This window comes from Leptonotus elevatus, chromosome 12, assembly GCF_054856555.1.
Source record: "Leptonotus elevatus isolate MCC_2025b chromosome 12, RoL_Lele_1.0, whole genome shotgun sequence".
NCBI lineage: Eukaryota > Metazoa > Chordata > Actinopteri > Syngnathiformes > Syngnathidae > Leptonotus > Leptonotus elevatus.
Window position 1 is genome coordinate 18,778,462 of NC_141250.1, and position 25,386 is coordinate 18,803,847.

Sequence of the window (25,386 nt, forward strand, 5' to 3'; positions counted from 1 at the left end):
ATCTAGAATTAATACCATTAAAAACAAATGTTTCCACTTTTGTTTGACTGAAGATGACGTCATCTGTGCTGAGGAAGTAGGTAACGACCAATCATGGCTCAGTTTGCTGACCAAACCCAAAAAACAGGTGAGCCATGATTGGTTGTTACCTACTTCTTCAGCACAGATGATGCCATCTGCAGTCGACAGCAAGTGGAAAAATTTGTGTTTAAAGGTATTAATTGTATACAAAAAATAATGTCAATTCTATTCTGGACAAAATACTAACTTTTTACTGCTGAAAATGGCAAGTCAAGTATCCCTTTTACTTTAAACTCATCTAAATAATCAATTTTAACTTTCACCCCAACTTGTGATTCAATCAACAGCATCTCGGTTGGTTAATTGCTTCAAGACGCTATTAATCAACGATCAATTCCACAGTATGGACAGAATTCTTAATGACTGATGAATCAGTTATTTTATTATTTAAAACCACGAGTCAGAGGTGCTTCCCCAGCCTTTTGTCTTTCTGGTATGTCTTGAAAGTATAATTGTGATATGCCAAATGAGGAGTTTGATGTGTTAAGCCATGAGAGAAGTGAAAAGAAAAGGCACAAACAAGTCCAGACACGGCGAGTCGGAGTGACGAGAATAGAAAGGGAAAATCTCAGAGGAGCGTCTTGCTAGAAGACAACATATTCATGTAGCTTTGTGTTTGCGCTTCACCATTGATTCACCTGCACTTCAGGGACACTGGCAGCTCGACCAATCAATGTTGCCTGTGGCCATCGCCACTCAAGCATCACAAGCTCTCCAACAAGCCAAGTTGCCAATATTATCACGGTAACACAACATGTAGCACTTCTGCCCCGAGTGCCCGTCTTCTACAACGGCGAGCTTTCTGTTTGATACGGACACGTTTCGTAGCCTGAAGTGAAGACACGGTCGGCGGATGGTTTCATCACGCAGGTTCAACCGGCGTGCGGCCCCGTAGATCGTCTATCGGTGATTTATTGCCATCCGGCGGGGGCTGGACAAATCCCTAAAGACACAATTAACACGCACCCCCCTCGGGAAGCCAGCTCAGTTCATCTAAAAGGGATCATGAATCCAGGACGTCTGGTGGCCATTAAATGGAGGAGTTCACGCCGGCACGTTGCGCACACATGCACTCTAAGGTGTAATGATCACGTTCAAAGCTTTTGCAAGAACGTCACATCTCTTGGAAGTAGTTAAAAGTATTTAAATGTATTTGTTTAATTAATTTAATTTAATTGATCAATGAGGGCTTTTTGCTTAAACTAAAAAGTTTTGCCAACATGTTAAACCTCTTACGATGAGGCATAAAATACGACATAAATGGGGGGAACTAAAACTAATGCTAAAACTAATAAAAACGAAATTAAAACGAAGCATGTTTGAAAAAATGAAAACAAACACGCGCTATAAACTTGTTAAAACTAACTGAATAAAAAAAGTCAAAACAAAATAAAAACAAGCTTGAATGAAAAATTGTTAATCTTTTATAAGCTGGGTGATGACTTGACACGGGGAAATGATACGAGACCCAAAATTCCCCTGCCAACCAATCGCAAGGCATACATCCAGAACAGATTATTTCAATTTCCATTATTTCCCATTGGCGGAAAAGTCAAAGTTGAACAAATAAATGTTCAGCCAGCATGCCGGAACAGATTGTGTCCAACTGTAGCGGTTTCACTGTAACACATGGAATTCTACACAGTCAATAACCCAAGAGCATGAAATGTAGTTGAAGAGTCACCTCGCCATTTTAAATTCAGCGAGGACAGCCGCGAGTCTCCTGAGTCGTCACCCCCAGCGCATCCGATTTGGACGGCAAACGACTCTTCTGCAGTTATTACTTCCCCTCTGAAGTCACTTTAACCCTTGGGGATCGGGAGCTCGCCATAAATTACGGGTCAGCTCCTCCAGGCAGTCACAGTCCAAGTTGTCGGGAAGAAAGGAACAAACACGCATGCAGCCGCGGATACGAGCACTAATAGCCCTAATTGAAACTATTAGGCCTTGCGTACAAAGACAAACTATCCATTTTCATTTCAATTACGTGTGCTGATAATAAAAGCGTGGATCAGGCCATGACATTGGCTGCTCTGTTAATCAACTGCAATAAATGTTGCCAATTAATTACACCGCCTGGTTTCTAGAAAAAGAATTTGCATGCAGCGATTACTCTTAATTCCATGTTTCAAGCTTCATTTTCATAACAAAACAAGCAAAGGTAGGACGGCACTATTAAAGGGATGCATTATTCCCCCCCCCCCCCCTGACACAAAGCAGTAAATTATTTTTTATTTAGCTTAATTGTAGAAGCCCTTTTAAATGCCTGCATTTATAATGTAGCCGCAATCTCACAGTTGCATCTGTGTTTATACTTTCAATGCCATGGAACCTACACAAAGCTCCTTTCACAATGTATAATTAGCAGCATAGATAGCCGGCATTATTTCCAAACTGCTCCCTCACACATGAATAAACATGACCAGTTGATCCAGTCTCCGTTGCTTGCCACCCACATTCACTTTACAATCAGCAGATGTGCTATTTTTCAATCTCTAGGACAGGGAAGAGGGGGCTGACAACAATAATAAACGTGGAATGCAGAGGAAGATCATGCTTTTGTTTTTCTCATATTTTGGCCATCAGTTGCCTCACAAAAACTTTACTAGTTAAACACTAAGCGCTTAGTGCAGGCCTGAACGATTTGCATTTTTTCCCCCCTCAATAATGCGATTGCGGTTTAATATGCGATTATTATTTCAAGATCTTCTTATGTATTTTTTTTTCAACACATACTAGCAATAATTTAATCTGTATTACAGAAAACAATATCCGATTTATTTTAACTAAATGTTTTGGTCTATAAAGTCATAAACAAGTTTATTTTAGTAACTAAACTAACTAAAAAACTAAAATAAAATACAACTATTTCATTAACAAAATAAAATTAAAACGAAAATGCTTTTAAAGTACGAAAACTAACAAAACTACATTTTATGTTTACAAAACTATAATTATAGCTTTGTTTTAGTCTTTAGTAATTAATTTAACGCATGAGCCTTTTAAATGGGATTTTAAGTATATTTATTTCGATATTAACCGGAATAAAGACGTTTGATGTCATCTAGTAGCAGCCAATAGAAAAGCATCTTCAGATGACGACGATCCAAGCATTTTTTTTTTTAAATAACTAAAGCTAATAAAAACCTAACAGAGCCACCCTGAAAACTTTAAAAAAAATTAACTACATTTAAAAAACAAAACTCAAAACAAAATAAAAACTAACTATAATGAAAATTACAAAACTAAAATAACACTGGTCATAAATCAGTTTACAACAATAATGCAAACAAATCTGTGGCGTTATCGCTTCAACTTTTTATATTTCGTGAAACAATAATTAAATGTGCACTCTTAAGAAGTGATCTTATCTTGACACTATATAAAGAAATAAAATATACATACATACATTAAAAAAAAAAAAGCCTACTGACCAACCCTAATAAAGTTTTTTTTTCTCTTCAAATTGCAACCTGCTTTGAATTGGAATAATTGTTCAGCCTTTTCATATAAATGCACAAATGTCAATTAATGCCTCACTGTTAACGTGTAGAGTAGTAGTGCTTTCCAAACTATGTCAGCTTAACAATCAAATAGAGTTGTCAATGAAGCCCTTTCCGGCAGCAACATACAGTGAATAACACCTCATCACTAATTTACGACCAAAATATGATTTATTAAAATCCTTTCGTAGACTTCAGCACACATCAAATTCTCAGTGCATTTGCATGCATTAAACCACAAAAGGTTACAAGTGCAAATAGTTTGCATGCAGGAGTTAAGTCTGTTTTAAAAGTGGGGAGAAATACAGACCTAATGGGAGTATTAGCAAGGTAAGCAGAGCTGTATTGAGTTTTATCAGAGACTAGGGGCTTTAGTGGAGTGCTTGATTACACAGTGAAGACCACTCAGTTGTCATGAGATTGGAAAGCAGACTACCTACAAAAATTTAGGCAAAGCACTACTTTGGTCTAAGTGAAGCTCCTCAACTCACTTCAACATAATTCTTTGGCACCATGGTAGCAAAGCTGCTTTTGACATATACGTTTCATTTCTTCCAGCTCCACAAAAAAATTGTCATGTTTAATCTTGTACTGTATGCCCGTTGATATTGCGCTCCCTCTGATGTATGCGCCTTGACCACTAGGTGGCATTATAATGCAGACACAGAGAATACATGAAGAAGAGTTTCACAACAAAGTGACTCAGTAAGATTCAGTGATAGTATTCATTTTTCGTTGATTAAGAAGATACAGTAGACTTTCACTCTGCCAGCCTGCGTATAATTGACAATGTTATTTTTTTTACACACAAACTCAAAATATTCTTCAAAAAATACTGATAAACAATGAATATATGATTACTAAAACGAAGCAAGGAAATTGGGGTAAAAATAAAAATCTCTGAAAATAACTTAAAAAAATAAAATAAAATACAGTATAAAAATGTTTTTTTTAAAGCCTACAGAAATTTTTGGGGGGAGTGACTGCAAATCGTATGTAGTATGCGGGAGTCGACTGTATGCCTGTGAGAAGTCTTCTTTTGTCCGTTTACATGTGTTCAAACAGCTTAAATGGCTAAAACTACTGCAACATCAATGCTAGTTCCTTTAGCTCGTCTATGGCGTTAGCATTAAGCTAGCAGAGTTGTGTAAGTTATGTTCTTCAGTTGACTACACAAGGTGTAATTGTCTTTGTTTTATGTTTAAACTTCAACTGGAAATTGCATTTTGTGCAAGTGCTTAAAGAATGTTGTTTTTTAAAGAAATGCTGCTTGTTGAGAAGTTTGCTGCCACTATTTGCCATTTAACAAATTTATTTTTATTGCAATTTAACAGGTAAACTGGAGAAAAAAAACTGCAAAAATGATGCATGTCGCCTTTAAGTAACTTTTTTTAATCTAAAATTTATATTTTTGCTTTTAAGTATAATGGTGAAGAAATGTATAATTATGGCGATCCAAAGTCCAATCAAATCACAACCTCGTTTATTTGTAATCAGATGTGTCATTACTGTGAATTCCATTTACACAAACAAAAAGCAGCTCACAAATTTCCCATAAAAGATTTTTGCATTTCTAGCACAGCACCTTTTTTTTCTTTCTGCTTTAATTACATGCGGAGAGTTCAAGTTAAAGGGGGGCACTGACTCAATAACAGTGGCTGTGCCACTGCTCACATGCGGCCGTGTTTGTCTTAAAAGAGAGAGGGGAAAAAAGCACCATGTTGCCTTTATGAGCCGTAATAAGATCATTAATCACACGCCGTTGCCTGCCAGGGATCTTACATTCAGATAAGCCAAACACATTGCGTCGGGGCAGATTGCTGTCGTTCTCCAAGCAGGCAAAATAATTCATAATCCTGCAAAATCAATGAGAGTCGCGCTATTATCTTCTCATGTCTTCTTTTTGGAACAAATGACACAACATGTACAGTATTGGCCACAACGTAGCCACGAGTGAACATTATGCTACCGCATGACGATCACAACTTTGCATAAGAAAAATGATTTCAAATGATAAACTGGAGCTACTGTTGCAGATAATTGCATTATTAACACGCTTTCTAAAAGGGAAGCGGTCCGTTTGTTTGGCGCACTCAGCAAATCATGAGGGAGTCGTCGCAATTGCACTGCGGAGTGGCTCGGCCTTATTAAGTTTATTGGATATGTTTGATCAATTATTTTTAAACATACACGTTTAATATCTTTTAACATCTCACATGCCCATTGTCTTCGCACAAAAGCACAACGCAATGAGATTCAGTTCAAGAGCTACATTACAAATGAAGTTACCGTTCATGGACCAATTATTACATGGAAATTATGATACTGGTATTGCTACGTTCAGTACTCGCATTTGTAAAAATGCACTGATACTACATATCGATACCACTTCATTAGCCTGACATACCGTGTACCTTCCGGGTACGAGCCATGTCAGCCGTATGAAGATACTACAACTTGATTGCGATTGAACCGCTGTATCCTAAACAACTTCATCCTTGTAATTATAATAATAATAATAATAATAATAACTATTATTATTATGATTATATTTCAATTTTAATCTAAAAAAAATCGCCATAAATACTTGTACTACCACTTTAAGATAAAAAAAAAAAAACACAACTGTATTATTGTAATGCTACAATTTTGATACAATAAATATACAACTTTTTCCTTAAAAATATGACTTTATTCTTGTAATATTACAATAATAATTTCAAAACTATACATCTTTTGTTCACAAAAATATACAACTTACAACAATCAGTGTGTTTTTTCCTGACTTTTCAATCTGGCCCAAGGTTGTTAAAAGCTAGCAAAAACTAATAAAATTATTACAACTATAACTGAAAAACATTTTTATTAACTAAATAACATAAAAACGAAAATGCTTTTAAAAAACGAAAGCTAACTGAACGAACAATAAAAATAGCGAAAATGTCCTTCGTTTTCATCTTTGTCAATTAATATCATAAATGCTCTCAGGGTTGATTTTAAGTGCATTTATTTCGGTATTGAGAATTCTAGTTTACTTTATTCTATTTTAAGACCCCATACATTTGTAAAATGTATTTGAATGTATTGTATATATAGTCTCAGTTTTAATGACGTGGGCCGTTGACCTCTTGGCCAGGTCACCCTTGTAAAAGAGATCTTGATCTCAATGGGTTTTTATCTGGTTAAATAAAGGTATACTTATTACACAATAATTTTTTGACTTCCTTTTTCAACTTGCAAACACTCCATAGATGCATAAAACTAATACTAAAACTAATAAAAACTAAACAACATATATATATGTATATATATATATACGGTGGTTTCCTCCCACATTCCAAAGACATGCATGGCAGGTTAATTGAACACTCCGAATTGTCCATAGGTGTGATTGTGAGTGTGGATGGTTGTTTGTCTCTGTGTGCCCTGCGATTGGCTGGCAACCAGTTCAGGGTGTACCCCGCCTACTGCCCGAAGCCAGCTGCCCCGCGACCCTTGTGAGATATATATGCTCTGGCCTTAATACTCCTTATTGAGAAACAGTTTTGTACACTGTATCATCGTATTGTGTGACCTTTTGCTGTTAAAAAAAATAATAAAAAATAGGCAGCTCCCGTATTGGATCTCATTAGATTGTGTGAGTAGATACTTTATTGATGCTGTTGCAAATTGTGTGTGTACCTACCCAATGTTGTATCTCACAGACTGTTGTGTGTATCGGCTGAAGCGCGGGATCATTAGTGCGAAAGCAACATGCGGTGCCGTTCCAATTGATGTGGCTTGTGTTAGCTAATATCTCTTGTTAAGTCATCCTCTGCTTTTAATACAAGAGACTTGACTTTTTCCTCAGGACAGACTGCATTAATTGCAGTGCGATGTAAAGCCGATACACCCCGAGCACAACGATGTGAAAACATTCATCAACTTGCAGCGGCAGAAAGACAAAACAAAGAAAAAATACAACAGAGCCACTCCTGGCGTTATTCCAGGAGCAAACCTACACGTCTCAACTGGAGAGCGCGTGAAGTTGGGATCAAAACACCTTGGGCTGCGACTCACAAGCAAGGAAGGAGGAAGAGCGTGTGGCATTCTTATACAATGCAGAGGTGGGGGGGGGGGGGGGGGTTGGAAGCAAGTAGAACAATCCCACACATTGTGCACTTGATAATTTGTTGCAAGGGTGCAAAAGTTCACCCTGTAAAGAAGCGATGTGCAACTTATATAATAGAGGGGCCACATTTAAGACTGCACACTTCCTAACTACATCAATGACAAAAATGGCATTTTAAATATGGACAAAATATTTGCGGTTTTTTTTTTTGTTTGTTTTTTTGCAGTATCTTAAAAATACTTCATGCTCAAATACATGTTGGGGGGGGGGACTCTCATGCTTAAAAATGATCTTTCAAGATGGCACAAAATTGTTAAACAGCAAACTAACTTTTAGTGCAGAAAATATATTTTGTACACAAAATGTCAATATTATCTTGTTTGTCCGGCATTGTTATTGAGTTCCTTGAGTGTTTCTTAATTAACGGTTATTTTGTTTTCAGAAAACCCTGACTGAGTTGTGTATGATATAGAAACCACCTGGTCAGTTTCGTTGGATGCTCAAATATGCTAAGCCAAGATAAACTAAGCTAAGCTAAGCTAAGCGTTACCTGGTGTCTTACCAAATATATAAGATGCCAGTGTGCTCTTTCTGATATCTAAGCAAATTAGGTTGATAGGCTTGCGCAACTAAGTAATGTCTACTATCTGATGGTGGTGAGTAGTGCTATTACAACTTAAAACTATAGTAGAGGAATCATGTATTTAACTAATTTGCTTCCAAAAAAAAAGTATAAAAACGTTCTATCTAACTTCGCTATATTCTAATGCTAATTGCTGCAAAACGGAAACAGATACAAATATACTTTTTTTCCTGATGAAAGAAGACTCGAAACTTTCTTTTGGTCAGTTCCATGTTTTTATAGCAATAGAACACAATATTCTGTAGTAAAACAGCCGGGAGCGAAGGGGATTGCTTCAGTGAAAATGGCTGCGAGTGAATGAGTTAATTTCTGCTTTTTAATAATTTTTTCAGGGGGGAAATAATCTTTTTTTTCTTCTTCTTTTTTTTTTCGTGTCTAGCTGCAAGACAGAAGATCATTATTGAGACGCTTTAATTCCTATGTGAAAAAAACAAGGACAAGTCATGTGACTTGGACGCCGTCCTCCCTAATAAACACCATACTTCACGTAAATATTACATGCGATTGCACCCCTATTGTGCTGCAATCACGCCTGTGGGTGATTTTCTCCTTTCAAGTCAGCTCCCCCTTAAACGCGTCGCCCTGGCGCTATCTTAACAAAGCAATTTCATTCCGCAGTCTCATATTTGCCTGCTTTATTACACAAATCCTGTTATCATTGTCATATTATTGGAATGAAACAAGCTAAGTTTAGTTGCAGTGCTGCAATCCTGCATACTCAAGGAGGGGTTGCCATGGAAACAGAGTTGCATTGGCCAGAAATGAAAGCATCTGAGGATTTTAGACTTTCACTGTACATCAATTTTTAACTGTAGATTGTTTCTACGTGGGCCCCCTTTTCCGCCACCGCTGCCGCTAGTCGCCCGGCGCACGGAAACATCGAGGAGGTAAACAAGTGAGCGTAACGGCCCTAAAATAAGCAATCCTTGTACAAGCTGTGACTCTGATGCGCGCATTAGTCTGTGCCAATTCCCTCCGACACTGTAAATCTTTAAAGCTACATCTGCAACCGTCACAATGTGCATTCAAATGATCGGATTGATCCGCATAATTAATTCTGACAAATGTAGGACGTGGCAAAATTAGCAATACATTCAGCGTGGTGCCATGAGAGTGACCCGACTTACAAGTTTTTCGAAATTCCGGCTATCATTTGGCTAAATTTTTGCTTTGACTTGCGAGAACAAACTTGAGATGCGAGTGCATGTATGTTGGCAGTCGAGTCAACACACTTCAAATAAGTTGCAGAATGTTGATGTTAACGGTCCTGTCATTGTTTTACAAAGTAAAAACAGATGTTTGCAAATGTCTTATTTTGATTATACAGAGAAGATAATCGGTCGTATTTCATGAAGGACTACAGAAATCAGTGAACGATTACTGTTGATATGCTGAAATCAGAGGATTTGGACAAATTTAAATAAAAAAAAAATGGCCCATACTCTATTATTATTAGTGTTGTTCCGATACCGTTTTTTTGGCCCCCGATACCGATACCCAGCTTTGCCGTATCGGCCGATGCAGATACCATACCGATACCTAAGTTGTTGTTTTTTCTCAACATGAAAAAGCTGTCCTGCCATTGTTTTAGAGCATTCAAGGACCAATCAGTGAATGTCGTGCATGAGCAAGACACAAGATGCTGCATCCAAAGTCCTATATTAGCATCAGAATTAACGGTATCGGCATGGTACTTGTTAGTACTCACCGATACCACTGTTTTAATGCAGTAACGGGGCCTCTGCCGATACCAGTATCGGTGTCGGAACAACACTAATTATTATAATAGTTGTCGATTCATTTGATAATCGATTACTTGTTGATTCATTTTGACAACCCTCGTTACCTGGGATCTGAGCAACTTTCATTTTCACTCGGCAAAACGGCCACGTTCTGATACTGATAAAAACAGCTGGATTTTGCTGCTTAACTCATATTCCACGCAATATTAACTGGAATACCGTAGTCAGACTGGTGAGGCTGCATAGAACATTTGTCAAGCATTTTTTAGGGTTGACTTTCCCTTTAAGAAAGTCTGCTTAGCTTAATATGAAAAGCATGAATGCTAATTTATTTTTAAAGTATTTTTGAGGGGCTTTCAGCCTTTAATTGATAGGACAGCTAACGAATTGATGGAAATGCCATTGACATGCTAACAGTTAGCATGGATTTTTGCTGTTTTAGATCCAAACAATCATATTGACAATAAGCACCAGGACTAAAAAAAACTTGGAACTTGAACGTAAACAACTGAAACTCCAAACACTGCATTCTCAGCTATGATGTCTGTGGACAGACCGAAGGTGTCGATTTAGATTTCCAGACCTCTGCATGGCCACCGGTTGTCCCACCAATCGCATCGTTCTCCAAAAAGTATGCCATGTAGATTGTTAAGCCGCTTTCACACCGCCTGCGCGGCAAATTGGCGCATCAGAAGCATGGCAGGAGAGCCAAGATTTATTCGCATATCCTTTTCAGACAGAACTCACCGAAGCGGGATATCACTGTGTCCGGAATGCAACTTCCCGCATTCTCGGGTGTCCATCTTATGAGGGTACAAATCAGATATGACTCAAATATCTGTGACTGCATCATAAACGGACACATCGGAAATTGTCTTGTCATTGTCAAACTGCATGAACACACACAAGATTTTCAATGTATAGGGGAGGAGTCAGTCCAGGCCAAACTAAACTGTATATAATGTTTAAAATAATTTGACCATCATGGTTATGAAAACATTTCCATTTTTACTGCATTACTTTTTCAACAAACATTTTGATGATATTCTCCTTTTCGAGACACTTATCTGTCATTTTTGTTGCGCTTCCTTCTCTCACTAACAGGATCCACTCGCTTGTAGCTTAATGACACCCCAAACCATGTGTTCGCCCCCTGGTGGTTGGCTGACTACTGACTGGTAAAGCGCTTGATTTAAATGAATACAAATATCGTCGACTATCAGGTTAATTTAATCATGGCAACCAAAATTGTGATTGCGATTAAATTTTGATTAACTGTTGAACAATACTATAAATGAGTCATAAATGTCAGATATGGGCACAAAATCAAAATGATGTAACATCCAGCCTGAGTGGCCCATGTTCAGAATTCTACAAGCCTTTGGAACGCTACAGGCATGGTAAACAATGCTTCCAAAAAATTTAATTTTGCGGTTAAACGGTTCTGCTAATATTGGGAATTTCACCCCAAAAAATCTGCGAATGCCGAACTACGAATTTGCAGGCGTCCATTGAACACACTAAGACAGTTGTTATTCTCTACAATGGCACCTTGATTTACAAATGCCCCAACTTACAAGTTAATTAAAGAATACATTGTCCATAGGTTTGGTTGTTTGTCCATATGTGTGCTGCAATTGGTTGGCGACCAGTCGCCCAAAGGTTGGCCCTATAGAAAACATATGGATGGATTTTCTTTGTTCAAAGCTTATCCTAGCAATCACTATTACCGTAATTCCAGCGGATTAACTATAACGAGAAGCCAATGTCCATTGAGATATTAGCTGATGTCCAGTTGGATCTGCTCAGTGCTCACTGTGAAGGATCGCGCAAAGCTCATCATCATTATCATCAAACCATTCCATTCTTTAAGTCGTTAACATAAGTGACAAATCTCAGATGGAATCGGGGTAATTATTATATAGACCCTCGGGCAGCCCTCTTGGAGCTCAGCCTTCATATTGATTTTGCCTGCCCAGTTTAATGTCAGCTTCATGTACTTTAATGACGCCATTGCAGTGAGTAAATCTGGTCACGGACTAACAGATCAACAGCGAGCCACAATTCAACAGCGGTACTCGCGTTTTTGCTTAAGCCGATCTTTACTGGTCAGACTTTCAACATTCATATTTACTTATCAGTGATGACTGCTGCAACCCAATCAGTGGGCATTATTATTGTCCCTTACTGTGCAAATTTTGAGACCCAAATTGTGAATTTATTGTTGAAAATGAAGGAATTTTTTGTTAATTATTTGGTCAAATGGCATTTTTGGGCTACAACTAAGCATAGATGTCAAGAAATGACTATTAGCTAAATCAATATTAGGAAATATAGTATAGCCGGCATCCATTCTACCATATCATTATTTAAGCATCAAATGTTTCAAGCAGGAGGTGGACTGCAGGTAATCTGTCCGCCACACAGGCAGACATATTGGCAGTGATCCTGACTTCCGCGCACTCAATGACAGTTCTCATTACAGTCAGTCAGTCTTCAGGCCCAAATTTCCCCACAATGACACGCGCACGCACACACGTACGTCGAAGGTGCAAATAAAGGCGGCCCACACGCCGCCTCGGGTGCTAATGAAAGTGCATTAACTTACTATGAACACATTCCATTAGGAATTGAAAGGCTAATTTCCATTTTAAAAAGTCTGCTGCCACTGATCTCGCCGTCGTGGAGGATTTCCCTCACACTTTACCGGCTGTGTCAAACACGCAGTGAATGTAAAGGAACCATACTTGAGGCACTATTCATCATGGAAAATGGAAATCCCAGATTCCAAAGGGACTATACAAAGCAAATTATAACACACCCCCCCTTGAGAATAGCCAGCGTGAAGTATCTCGCTGGATGAGCAGAAGAAGAAGAAGCAGCAGCCAAACGGTTTGAAAGCAGAGCTCACAAGTTTACACTCGGGGTGGGAAGCACATTTTACAATCTCGTATTCACATTTTGCCAACGTGAATAGCCAAACGCCACAAATAGTTCACGCCCCCCTGTAAATATGTATAGAGGCCAAAAGATGGCGGCAAAGCAATGAAAAAAAAAGAAAACAATGGATAACTTACACTCTAAAAACAATTGGGTCAAAAGTAACCGAATTATGGATAAAAAATGGATCGAACCACTTTGTGGGTCAATTTAACCCAACTTTCTGGGTTGTCTGTTGATACAAAATGACCCTCTTTTTTTTTTGGGACCCAACTAAAGGATCTGACCAATATTAATGAGATGTTTTACACTAAATGACCCATTTCTTGACTCAAAATTGGGTTAAATAGACCCCAGTAAAGGATCGGTCCATTTTTTAGCCATAGTTGGGTTATTTTTGACCCAACTCTTTTTAGAGTGTATTTTCTGGTAGGTGTAATCAGATCACAATTGCTAGTTTATACCCTTTGCTTGGTTGAAATTTTGATCCAATGTACTGGGTCAAATCTTCAACCCCCCATTGCACTTGGTACACTGTAAACACAGTTGGGTCAAAAATAACCCAATTATGAATCAAAAATGGGCTGATCCACTTTATGGGTCAATTTGACCCAACTTTCTGAGTTATGTACAAAATGACCCAATTTTTTGACCCAAGTAAAGGATCTGACAAATATTTATGAGCTGAAAGACACATTTTTTGACCCATAGTTGGGTTATTTTTTACCCAACTGTTTTTAAAGTGTATTAAAAAAAAAACAGCATTTACTCTGTCCCATTTGGAGTCAGCGTGAGGTTAGCTATTTCACCCAATTTGGGTTACTTTTAACTCAGCAATTTTAAGAGTGTTGCTAGCATGTAACCAATCATGAACTCATGTAACGACAGTATTCAACTCCAGAAACATTTTCTCAAAATACTATGACGCATAACAGCCTGAATGTTTGTCTATCCATACTGTGCCGCGAGAGATGCGATATATTGCGATATTGGTATTTCTTTCCCTCGTGTACATTGACACTTTGCTCCATTTCATCACCCAGTGGTGTTAAAATACTTCGGTTGTAAATTATGTTACTTGAAACCAAAATCAATCATCCATGATGTATAAACGCTAACTGCTACTATTACCAGCGACGTATTCCGCAGACACAAAAATCAATAAAAAGTAATCAAGGGTTCGATAAGACGCCCATTTGGCTGTCAGCTGGTAAACGATAAAAAAAATAAGCCGATCATATTTCACCTTCACAAATAGGCACCACATCATTTCAAGGCAAAGCAAACAAAATCCTGGCGCAGACTCACCCGTGGTCTCCACGATGCCCTCCAGTATCACCACAATTTCAAACTGCTCCGTTTGCATGGACCTCTGCGAGAGGTCGTAGAAGGGGCTTTTAGTGTCGATCACGTGACAGATTGTGAGCGGCGAGACTAGAAAGAGTTGGTCCGCCCCCGTGCTGAAGCCGACATCCAGCTCCAACTGGTCCAGGGGAAGGAACTCGCCTTCGGGGGTCTGCCGAGACTGAGGGGGAGGAAACAAGGAATTACATGGTCGGGTGGATGGATGGATGGATATGACTAAATGATGACATGACAAATTACTGTAGATAAGGACCCAACTAACAAATTTAACTTCTAATCTCACAATATACATCAATAATCACCCCCGATGATGTACAATATAAAATGAACCTACAACTGTTGCTTTCTGTTAGCGTAAAAAGCAGGATTTCAGCAGATGATGTTCAATAGTTTTCTACAAAAACTAGGCTGTTGAAATACTTCCTGTTTTGTCGTTCTTCTTTTAATTTTAATTAGCACAACCGCCTCAAAGGTTGTGGGTTCAAATCTGTTTGCTGACCTTCCTGTGTGGAATTTGCATGTTCTCCCTTTGCTTGCGTGGGTTTTCTCTGGTTTCCTTCCACATTTCAAAAATAATTAAAGATTATGTAGGTGTGTATTTGCCATGGCCAAGTTTTAATAGATCTAAACTGTAAAAAGTGAATTTCAACACAAGTAAATCAAGTTCCAAACCTAAAACTTTAGTTGAATAAAATAACCATAATAAATTATGTAGACCTAACCAAAATTCAATAAGATACATGACTTGACTTGGCCAATAATATTTCTTAATGCTTAAAAAAAAAAAAAAGAACAATTATGTGGAAACTCCTTCGATGATTTTTTAAAAATATAATCGGAAGCGCTATTCCCCCCAGTGTTGCCGACAAAATTATATTGCAGATATTTGAAATACTTACGGATATCTCAAATGGCCGTGGCAAATTTGAATTACAGATATCAACAACACATGCAATCGAGCTGTAAAAATGTTATTAAGCAGGTCTCTCGTGCCAACATCCGCTTGAGCTTCAGCTCTTTTGTTTACAATAAAGTATTTATACTTGGTTACTTTCCACCACTCATCCAGTGCGACCGTAAAAAGACTTGGCTGACTTACTTTGAGCAGTTTGCAGCGGATCTGCGCGGACACCATATGGCTGTTGCGCAGGTTTCCCACCCGGAACATGAGCGTGAGTTTGCCGTCACGCATGGAGATTGCCGCGTGCTCGCTGAACATGAGCGTCTCGGCCCTTTTCTTGGGCTGGGACATCTTGATGAACATGCAGCCGATGAGGAAGGCGTCCACGATGGAGCCCAGGATGGACTGAAAGAGGAAGAGGATGATGCCCTCGGGGCACTTGTCCGTGATGTAGCGGTAGCCGTAGCCGATGGTGGCCTCGGTCTCGATGAAGAAGAGGAAAGCGGAGGGAAAGTTGTACACGTTGGCCACGCACGGCGTGTACTTGTCGTTGTGCGCCTTGTTCAGGTCCCCGCGTAAGTAGGCGATGAACCACCACATGGACGCCATGAAGAGCCAGGCCACCGTGTAGGTGAGGATGAAGATGAAGAGGTTCCAGCGCCATTTCAGATCCACCAGGGTGGTGAACAGGTCCGAGAGGTATCTGCTCGTCTCGCCCACCAGGTTGCCATGCTGGACGTTGCAGCGGCCGTTCTTGTCCACGAAGCGCTGCCGCTTGCGCTTCTTCTCCGCCGGCGCCTGGTTGCCGAAGCCAGAGCCGCTGGATGAGGTGGTCACTACCTGGTAATCGTCCCCGAATTTCTTTCGGAGTGCAGACATACTACGGAAGAAAACAAGATGCAGTGAGAAAATAATAATGATAATAACGGTGAGAAGACAGTACAAATAAAAGTCCGCTGGTGCGAGTTGCCGCCTCCTCCGCCTCCTCCTCTGCCTCCTCCTCCAGTGTCCGTGCGCAAAGACGAAAAGAAAAGAAAAGGAGGGGGGGGGGGGGTGGAAAGTGCGCTGCCTCGCTTGCCTTCTGCTCACACCGTCCTCTTTCTCCACGCGCGGCTCCCGTTGCGCCCCACAGCCATGAAATAATCACCAGGGCGCGTGTACTTTCACAAGCCAGCCGAGGGAAGCCATACGAGACACGGCGAAGGACGGGAAACAAAAACAACAAATTACGCACGACAAGCTAACGTGTCCACTTCTTGTGGCGTCCTCATCACAAGAACAGAACTTGCTCAAACGCAATAGTCCCAAATCGAATTCCACGCGCTTCTTCCGCGCAGTCCTTAAAAGCACCGCGTAATGATGAGCTCGATTTCCAGGATTCGGGAAAAGATCGGCGCGCAATCGCTGCCGCAGACTTCGCTCTCGCTCTCGCTCTCTTTCTGCCGTCCTGCTTTGGACTGGACAGGTGGAAACATGCGTCCAATGATCCAAATGCTTTAGTTAGTCCACTTTCTCCTGCTCTCCTCTTTCAGGCAAACGTCGAGTGGACTCTCATGATGATGTCCTCCTCCTCCTCCTCTGCTGCTTTCTTTCCATCTGACTTCTTCTCGGCGCGCTGCTCCTGCGCACTCGCACACGCTGCCAGTGATGCGTTCACTGACTTCTGGCGGTGGCACAATGCAGGCAGGCAGGGAGGGTGGGAGGTAACGGGGAAACGGTGTGGAACAACACAATGTCACAAAAAGTGCAGTGATTAATTCTAATTGATTAGGGGATCGTTTACTGTTAACAGTGTGAACTTAGGAAGTAGATGTTCGAAATGGCAATCAACGTGAACACAAAATCGTCAGCGGGAAGAGAAAAAAAAGCCAGGAAAAACCTAATAAAACAACTGGTTTGGTTACAGTAGTTTTTTTATATGCCTTTTTTAAGCAAGTTAGTTTGTTGAAAACTTTTATTTTATTTTATTCAACATGAGTTTGAATGTGAGTTCTGTAAACACATGCAGCCACGAGGGGGTCCACACTTTTTCATTTTAATCATTATTTTCATGTCATCTTAAAAAATACTTCAATTGAGTTACACTAGATTTGCAGGTCACGGATGGTAGAATTTATTTTAAAATCATTTATCTTGGGTTCATTATACTGTATCAGAAATGCATGTCACTCGAATAGGGTTCTTTGTTTATAATAACGTTCAGTTTCTATAATTTGCAGAGAAGTGGGGAAAAAAAATTGGTCAGCATGCTTTTTCCAGAAAACCTGGACTCCCCAATGTGAGCACTTTCGGGGTGTTTTGAATTTGGGGTTGAGTTATTTCGCACCCTACGGCAAAAGCTACGCTTAGTAAAAAGCTCACAAAGCACATAAGGGATTTTATTGTCCAAAAGAAGGGGAGGGCACAAAAAAAGTCCCGCGGCGTTGCATATACGGGGGAGCACAGAGAAAGAAAAAGAAAATATGGAATCACAGTGACATTGCTGAGGACTTGATGTCCTTCCAAAATGGATGAAAAGATGAGACAAAAACAGGTCAGGGAGGCTCCGAAGAGGCCTGCAGGATCACTGAGGAATTGTTGGCAAGTGCAGGCTGTGTCCTACATGTGACAACAAGCGATCAATTTTATTAATATCTCAGGGCAAGGGGGTTGCAAGACATCCTGGACTGGAGACAAGACTGGTGAAATAAAAAAAAATCTGAATGCAAAGGGCCATCATCTACTTCATCACATTTTATAAGCAATCATTAACATATATTCTTCTTGTACCGAGGAACTGTACAAATTTATTTTTTGGGGGGCAATTAGTTTTAAAAACATTTATAAGATCTCTTTACCCGATGAGAAAAATCCGGTGTTTTAACATCACTTTCCTAAATCCACTAACATTTACTGTACGTGTTGCCAAGCAGACCTGTCATCTCTGGTTTCAAATGCACCGTGTTTACAGCTGCTGTTGAATCACCTGTGCAAAACAACCTCTAATGACCCCCCCCCCCCCCCCCCCCCAATTCCCATGGGAGCATGCACCAGCATTATTCCATTAAGCCTTCACGCAAGGTCCTGGCCGAGCAGAGTGCTCAGGTTGCGGGGAAAAAAAACACGATGAGATCTCTGGAGACAAGGTGCCGAATGTAACGCTCACAAAGGAAAACAGGCCACAAAGGATTTACCGGACTAAAGCTCGTCAGTACAGACAAACTGGGTACTTGACACACACAAAAAAAAGTTGATCCTTCTTCTTCCTCTTCTTTTCCTCAGTCTAGAATTGGGACCAAGGCTCAAATTTAGTCTCAGTTTTTGTCCAGTTTCATTTGTGCTCGTATTCTGTCTGCTTTAACTCAACTTCAACTAAAATCCAACTGAAACCATAGTCGCCCGACCATATAACGTAGTTCACACACACACAAAAAAAAAAAATATATATATATATATATATATATATATATATATATATATATATATATATATATATATATTTATTTAAAAAAAAAAAAAGCAATGATGACATTTCCGAATGAACAATACTGAGCTCTTAAAAAAATAAAAATAAAAAAATAAAATAACGTAGCTCAGTTTGCAAAAATTCCACTTCACACACAATTTTATTAACAAGTAGCTACTATCGCTACTTGCTATGAGCGAGGACACTTATGGGTATCCAAAGTTTATGTCAAATACTGTTTTATAAACAATTCATTTCAATCAGAGTCTCTAAATGTTGAAATATGTTTCAATACATATTATAGCACATGTAGTCTCCAGTGCCCCCGCGACCCTTGTGAGGAATAAGCGGTTCAGGAAATGGATGGATGGATTATAGCACACTATTCGGAACATAACATTTATTTTAAACAATCACTCACGTCTCACGGAGAAACCAACATGACATTGCCAAGAATGTGTGGGAGATTCTTCTCCTCCAGACTCCTATTGAGGTGGATTACAATTTATTGTGGTACATAGCGCCACCTATTGTGCAGGAGGGGCATAACAATTAGTAGGCGTCTGATTTTTAAAAAAAAAATGGCAGGCTGCGTTGGCAAGACGTGCGGCGTGCTATGAGCTGGAAGCTAGTAAGTTTGCCATCACTAGTTTGCGGTTTGACATTACTGTTGGAATATTAGTCGCACACATCTACATCATGAAGTGGGCACTTGGATAACCCACAAATAGCTACGCAGTAGGAACCTTAAAAAGTTTCATGCCTTTTGGTTACATATTTATAAATGTATGTATATGTTGCATACAATATATCCGGATGTTAATGTGCACTGTGCCAAAGACGTGATTTCACGCCCACAGATGGCAGCGACGCACCATTTTAGAATTGAGATTAGCCCCGTATGTGGCTGCACACAACGATCGCGTTACGATTACGATCGCATACTGTAATGGCAGCACTTGAAGTTGGACAAATTGAAGTATACACTCAAAGAGATAATGTATGTATAGATTTTGCACTGTCAAAGACGCACGACAAAGAACAAGACTCTATCATGCTGATGTACCTTTTTGTCAACCAGTGTGTTGTGGCAGTGTTGCTCTTTGCGAACGCCATTGTCACCTAATCAATAAATCAATAATAACGGCCGCTTAGATATCTAACAAGAAACCGGTTTCCATGGAGATGCACGGGGAAAGAAGAAACCATTCCAGTCGCAGATTAATAAATCAATAAACAATCAAAGTGACTTGCGCATCCACACGGCTCCGTCCTCAGTTGTTTATTTGGTTAAATGTCAACCTCGATGGGTTGATTTTCGAGCTATTTTTATGCAATATTTGGATCAGTTGTCTCACAATCAATACCCGACAAAGCCTCCTATGAGCCAAAGCCTCCTCTCTTTTTTGTTTTTTTTTGGTTTTATCTATTGTTCAGTCTGACACCAAACAGTCCAAATTGGAGTTTGGAGACCCAAATAAAAGATTGCGTCGCAGCTTGGAGAAATGTTGACGCACTTCTTCAGACAGCAGGTCATCCTAATTGTCAGGTGAACGTTACAGTTGAGCACAACTTTTTATAATGACTTGCGAGGGGCGAAGTGGGTCATCCGGCGAGCATTGTTGGGGGGGGGAAGAGGATATTCACATATTTGCAGAGCAAAAAATAGGGCTATTAGTCAGGACTGACCAACGGGCAGGCTGCAGTGGCAGCTCTCTGCCGATATACTCATTAGAAGTGTCTTCCAATTATCTCATGCCCACGCATAGGTGGAATGCATTTAGGGCAGGCAGACGGTCAATTGCACAATCCCTCAAATGGGTTCTCAAACCAGGTGATAATAATAAGCATCCCGACGTGTGACATAATTGACTTTTCTCACATTTATGATGAGATACAGTGTCACTGACCTGAAAATGACAGCATCCCGTACATATGATGCCAAAAGCTAGCCTGACAAGAGATTGTTACTTTAAATTTGAATAAGTGCAGGAGTAAGTATACAGTGAATGAACTCATTAAATTCTGTGCAACTGGTGAGCAATGTCTTCTTTATTTATTTTTTAACTTATTCGCTGCCATTAAACGGCTATAGACGTAAAAAAAATAAATTGGAACTATTTCTATTAGTTTAACATTTTTTCCCACTTTTGTTAACAAGAGTATGAAAACCTAGAAAAACATTTTTATTGTGCATTTAGAACAGATATAAAATTTGTGATTCATTGTGAGTTAACTAGTGAAGTTATGCGATTAATTATGATAAAAAAATATATAAATAACAAAAAATTCTAGGTATTCATACTCTTGTTAACAAAAGTGGGAAACATGTTAAACTAATAGAATTAGTTCAAATGAATTATTATTTTTTTTATTTTTTTTAAAGAACTCAGTATTGTTCATTCGGTAATGTCATCATCATTGCTCTTTTTTTATTTTATTTTTTATTTTTTTAATATATATATATATATATATATTTATTTATTTTTTGTATGTGCGTGCGTTCAAATGAATTTTTGACGTCGATAGCCGTCGATGGCAGCGAATGAGTTAATCTGCCATTAAGCGTGATCAAAACAAATACAGTAATCTTAATGAAACAAAAATGTGCTTTAGTGTGCCTTCCTTTTCTTTCATTTGCTGAATAGAAGTATTTTCAACACACCTTTCACTGAACCCCCACTGGCGGTGTGTCTGTGACAGCTGAATACAAGGAGGAGGTCCATGCTGGGGCTTGTTCTTGTCACACGCCTCGAGGCAGCTGATGTGACACACGCTGCCCTAAACGGGACTCTATGCAGATTAGCTCTAAAAGCGGGGGAAGCAAATTTGTCCATTGTGACACAAACGGGATTGTTTTGTGTTTATCCCCTGTTGGTGAAGCTCGCGTATGGTTAATGATGACGTAAAACTGGGTTGCGAACGGGTAGCACAAGTTTACTCGACGGCAGTTTAAGCCCGCCCTAAAAATGGTGGTCTTGTATAAACACTTCATCGGGTATACAAGAAAGTCAAGCAAGATGTTAGTTTGTGACGTTTTTTTTGTTTTTGGAGCCTTTTTGGTGGGGGACAAGCACATACATTGACACTTGGCAGATAGTTCTTCTTCATGGCTGCGTTGATATTCAGACCGTCATCTTTTGGCTATGCGTAGATTGTCGGATGTCTGCTTCTATCTATTTGCTTTTCATTGTCCAACCTTCTTTACTGTCAGTAAGCGTCTTCTTGAAGCAATTCTGGGAGCACAGTCCAACTTTTGTCAGCCAATAATGACAAATACTCCGACGTTGGTCTGTAACCTATTTCATAAAAATAGCCCGAGTGAGCCCCTGATGGGCGGATGTGGACGGAATTGATTTATTAATCCAATCAGAGCGAAGTAGAACATGAGATGCACTTGTGCTCCTCTCAGAATCAGCCATCATTGGAGGTCATTCGCCGAGTGGATCGGCAATCATATCGGTCAATCTTCTCTCATTTTCCAGCTTCCGTTGTAATCTTCACCTCGGGACAAAATAAAACGTCTGCTTTCATTAAGCCACTAAACGTCCGTCTGACTTTGTTTTGTTATTGATTTCTACCTTTTAATATTGCCAACCAGTATGCTTTGACACATTGTTATTTAACATTCCAATGTCACCAAATTTCTTACATGCAGGTTAACGTACTGTATCTGTGTTCCTCTGTCTATGCCAGCAACGTATAGTGACAGACAGAACAACTAAATGGACGCATGGTGGTGGGGCGACTGATAAAAAAAAAAAAAAAAGCAAACAAACAAAAAAGGTGGAGGTGTTGTAGTTCCATATTAACGTTGGGAAATTCATGAAAGTATTGCACTAGTGCAGCATTCCCCTTGCGCTGCCGAACCACATCTTATTAGATGTCAAAAATAGCAAGTCAGCTTTTGAGGCAAAGCTCTTGGAGGCCGATGACGGATTGATTACGGCACAATTTACGCTGAAAGCAGCACGGCCCCTCAACCTAATCACTGCTTTTGTCACATAATGGAGATTATCAGATTGGAGGCGCTTGTAAGGGCCACTTCCAATTTTCAAATCAATAGAGAATTGCACAAGAGCATATGCCACAAAATGATGCTTTGGCCTTAGATGTGCAGGTGTGTTTGCGAAATTGACAGAACATGGACACGTTGACAATACTTTGTGAATATTCATGTGTACATTGTATTAAGAAGCTTATCGGTGTCTTCTTATTTTTAAATGCAGCTTCTCTGGATCGACAATTAGTTGCAAGATGTTGGCTGTGGAGCCAATAGAAAAATGGTGCAGATTGTTTTTGATTATCCTTCCTCCCTCCTGACCTGCTTCTGCTCATGATGGGATTCACTTAGTTGATGGACCCTGTTATATTGAAGCCGGGAGATTCAGCCCGCACCTCATACAATCAAGCACATCAGGGACAATTGGTGAGATTGGACACAAAATGTACAGCGGTGTTTGAAGCTGAGGCACGAAAAGTATTTAAAGGGGGGTCAGCACAGACAGCGGTCTAATGGGAACAGCTTAGCGAGACAATGAGGAGGTTCCATTCAGCTGCAGCTGTGACCTGGATAGGCATGTCAACAATTCATTTCCTCCGTGTGTTTTATGACATTTAAGGATGGGCATTAAAAACAACAACACCAGTTTACTTTGATTTATTGTATGGAATCTACAGTTGTATCTATCGAGGTTATGTTGCATAGCCAGAGAAAGTGACGTCCAGTTTGCTGGCTAGCGGCTGAAATGTGCCTCGCCTCTTCGCCTCTTCTCGTGCAATGAACAAAGCAGAAGCCATGGGATCTCTTTGTCGAACTTGTAGGTTAGTTTTGTTGTGAAATATAAATTTCGTGACCGCAGTCCTGGAACTTTTCTGACTTACCTCACATAAAACAATCAAATGAAAAAGTGTGTAATCCATATTGCGTATGGATTGTATGGCATATTTTACTATAAATCAGAGACCATGTGCTAATGGTGGTTTCTGTTTTGAAAGCCACAACTTGTGTGCTAAAATCACCTTACTGAAGGATAAACCTATTTATCAATGACACTCTTATTGGCTGATATTGGTTTTGTAGGCAGCCATCGACTGAGCCGTAAATAAGGTGGCATTCATCAATGGAGCAGACTGATCCGTATCTCTTTACATGCAGGGCAGTCAACGTTCACCTTGCCAGCTGTCAAAGAAGAAGTCAACTCAAAACATTCATTAGACCTTATATTTATATTTTATTTGTTATATTGATGGAAATGAAAGACAAATAAAATTTGGGGATTTATGGAGGACCGAAACTGCCAACATTAAAAATAAATAAACGACTACATAAATAAATAAATGAATAAACGCGAAAATAAAAACGGATATCAAAAATACAATAAAAAATATATAAACGGAAATAAAAACAACTATATATATATATATATATATATATATATATATATATATATATATATATATATATATATATATATATATATATATATATATATATATATATATATATATATATATATATATATATATATATATATATATATATATATATATATAAATTAATAAAAGTACAAATACAAAAATAAATAAATAAATGGAAATAAATATCAACCAATAAATAAAAATGCTCTGCTCTCACATTTATTTATTTCATGCTGCAGAAGCTTTGTCAGGTCGAAATGTTATTCAAATGAGGGGGCGGTCCTAAGCGTGTCTTGGGTTGTGCTCCGCCATTGCAAACTGCCTTTCAATGGTCGAGTGAGCGGGCCTATCTTTAGTTTTGTATTTATTTTGACATTTATTTTTATATGTATTTTAATTTTTTGAATCTCATTTTTTTTTTTTTTTTTTACTTTATGTATTTATGTATATATTTATTTTTTAAAAATTGTGTTTAATTTTTGAACACGTTTTTTTTACATCTGTTTTTATTCTCACTTTGAAGATTAGATTCAGCTGCGCTGAAGGAGGGAGACCTGGAAAACAGGCTGGATAGTGGCTTTCAAGGCCCGAACTCGGCCACCCCTGCTATCATTCCTTTTCAAATATGAGCTCATGCTTTATATAACCGAGAAGCGTTCAGTCACCATGGTGAGACACTGTGATCATGCTCCACCTTGGCAAGAGCCCCAGTGAGCCAAGCAAAGTCCGAGATAAGGCCTCCATTAGGGCTATTATTTCAAAGCATTGCACCCTTAATGGACCCCCCTGGTCCAGCTTACAGACCGGCTATATCTTATCCTCGCAGGCCTAGTTAACCAGCCTGGGTTTTGCTTCCTACAGATGTGAGGCTGTTTAAAACCGCAGCGAGTCCCAACAGAGCGCCTGTAGGGAGCAAGGTGAGGCACTGATGTGTTGTCAGCTCTGAGCGTCTATTAATAGTGCCGCAATTCCGCCACTTTGGAGAGGTTTACCTTGTAAAGTAGAGAGAGCGTTATGGGGGAGCAATTCAAACGGCAAAAGTCTTTAGTGCTACCTTTAAAAAATAAATAAAATAAAAAACTGTGAGAAAAGTATGATTTTCTATTTCCTGACAAGTAGGTTTGGCACACTGAAACAGTACCCCCCCCCCCCCCCCAACACACACACGCTTTTTCCCCCAGCTAAATGTTTTGTATAAACAGCGCAGACTTTTAATGGGGTCACTAATTTGCCG

At 39.3% G+C, this 25,386-nt stretch overlaps 1 protein-coding gene across 2 annotated transcripts in view; it reads right to left on the reverse strand.

The window, feature by feature from the left end:
* kcnj3a (potassium inwardly rectifying channel subfamily J member 3a) overlaps positions 1–16,916 on the reverse strand; it is a 40,374-nt gene extending 23,458 nt beyond the window's left edge. The window contains exons 1-3 of one of the 2 annotated variants that reach the window (XM_086090653.1): positions 16,365–16,916; positions 15,485–16,166; positions 14,329–14,545 (exon numbers count right to left, since the gene is read on the reverse strand). In XM_086090653.1, coding sequence (XP_085946779.1) covers positions 14,329–14,545; positions 15,485–16,165 — 898 coding nt within the window. In that variant the 5' untranslated portion in view covers position 16,166; positions 16,365–16,916. Of the gene's footprint in view, positions 1–14,328; positions 14,546–15,484; positions 16,332–16,364 lie in introns of those variants that run through there. The other variant, XM_086090654.1, reaches the window with a different exon arrangement.
* Positions 16,917–25,386: the final 8,470 nt, after the last annotated feature.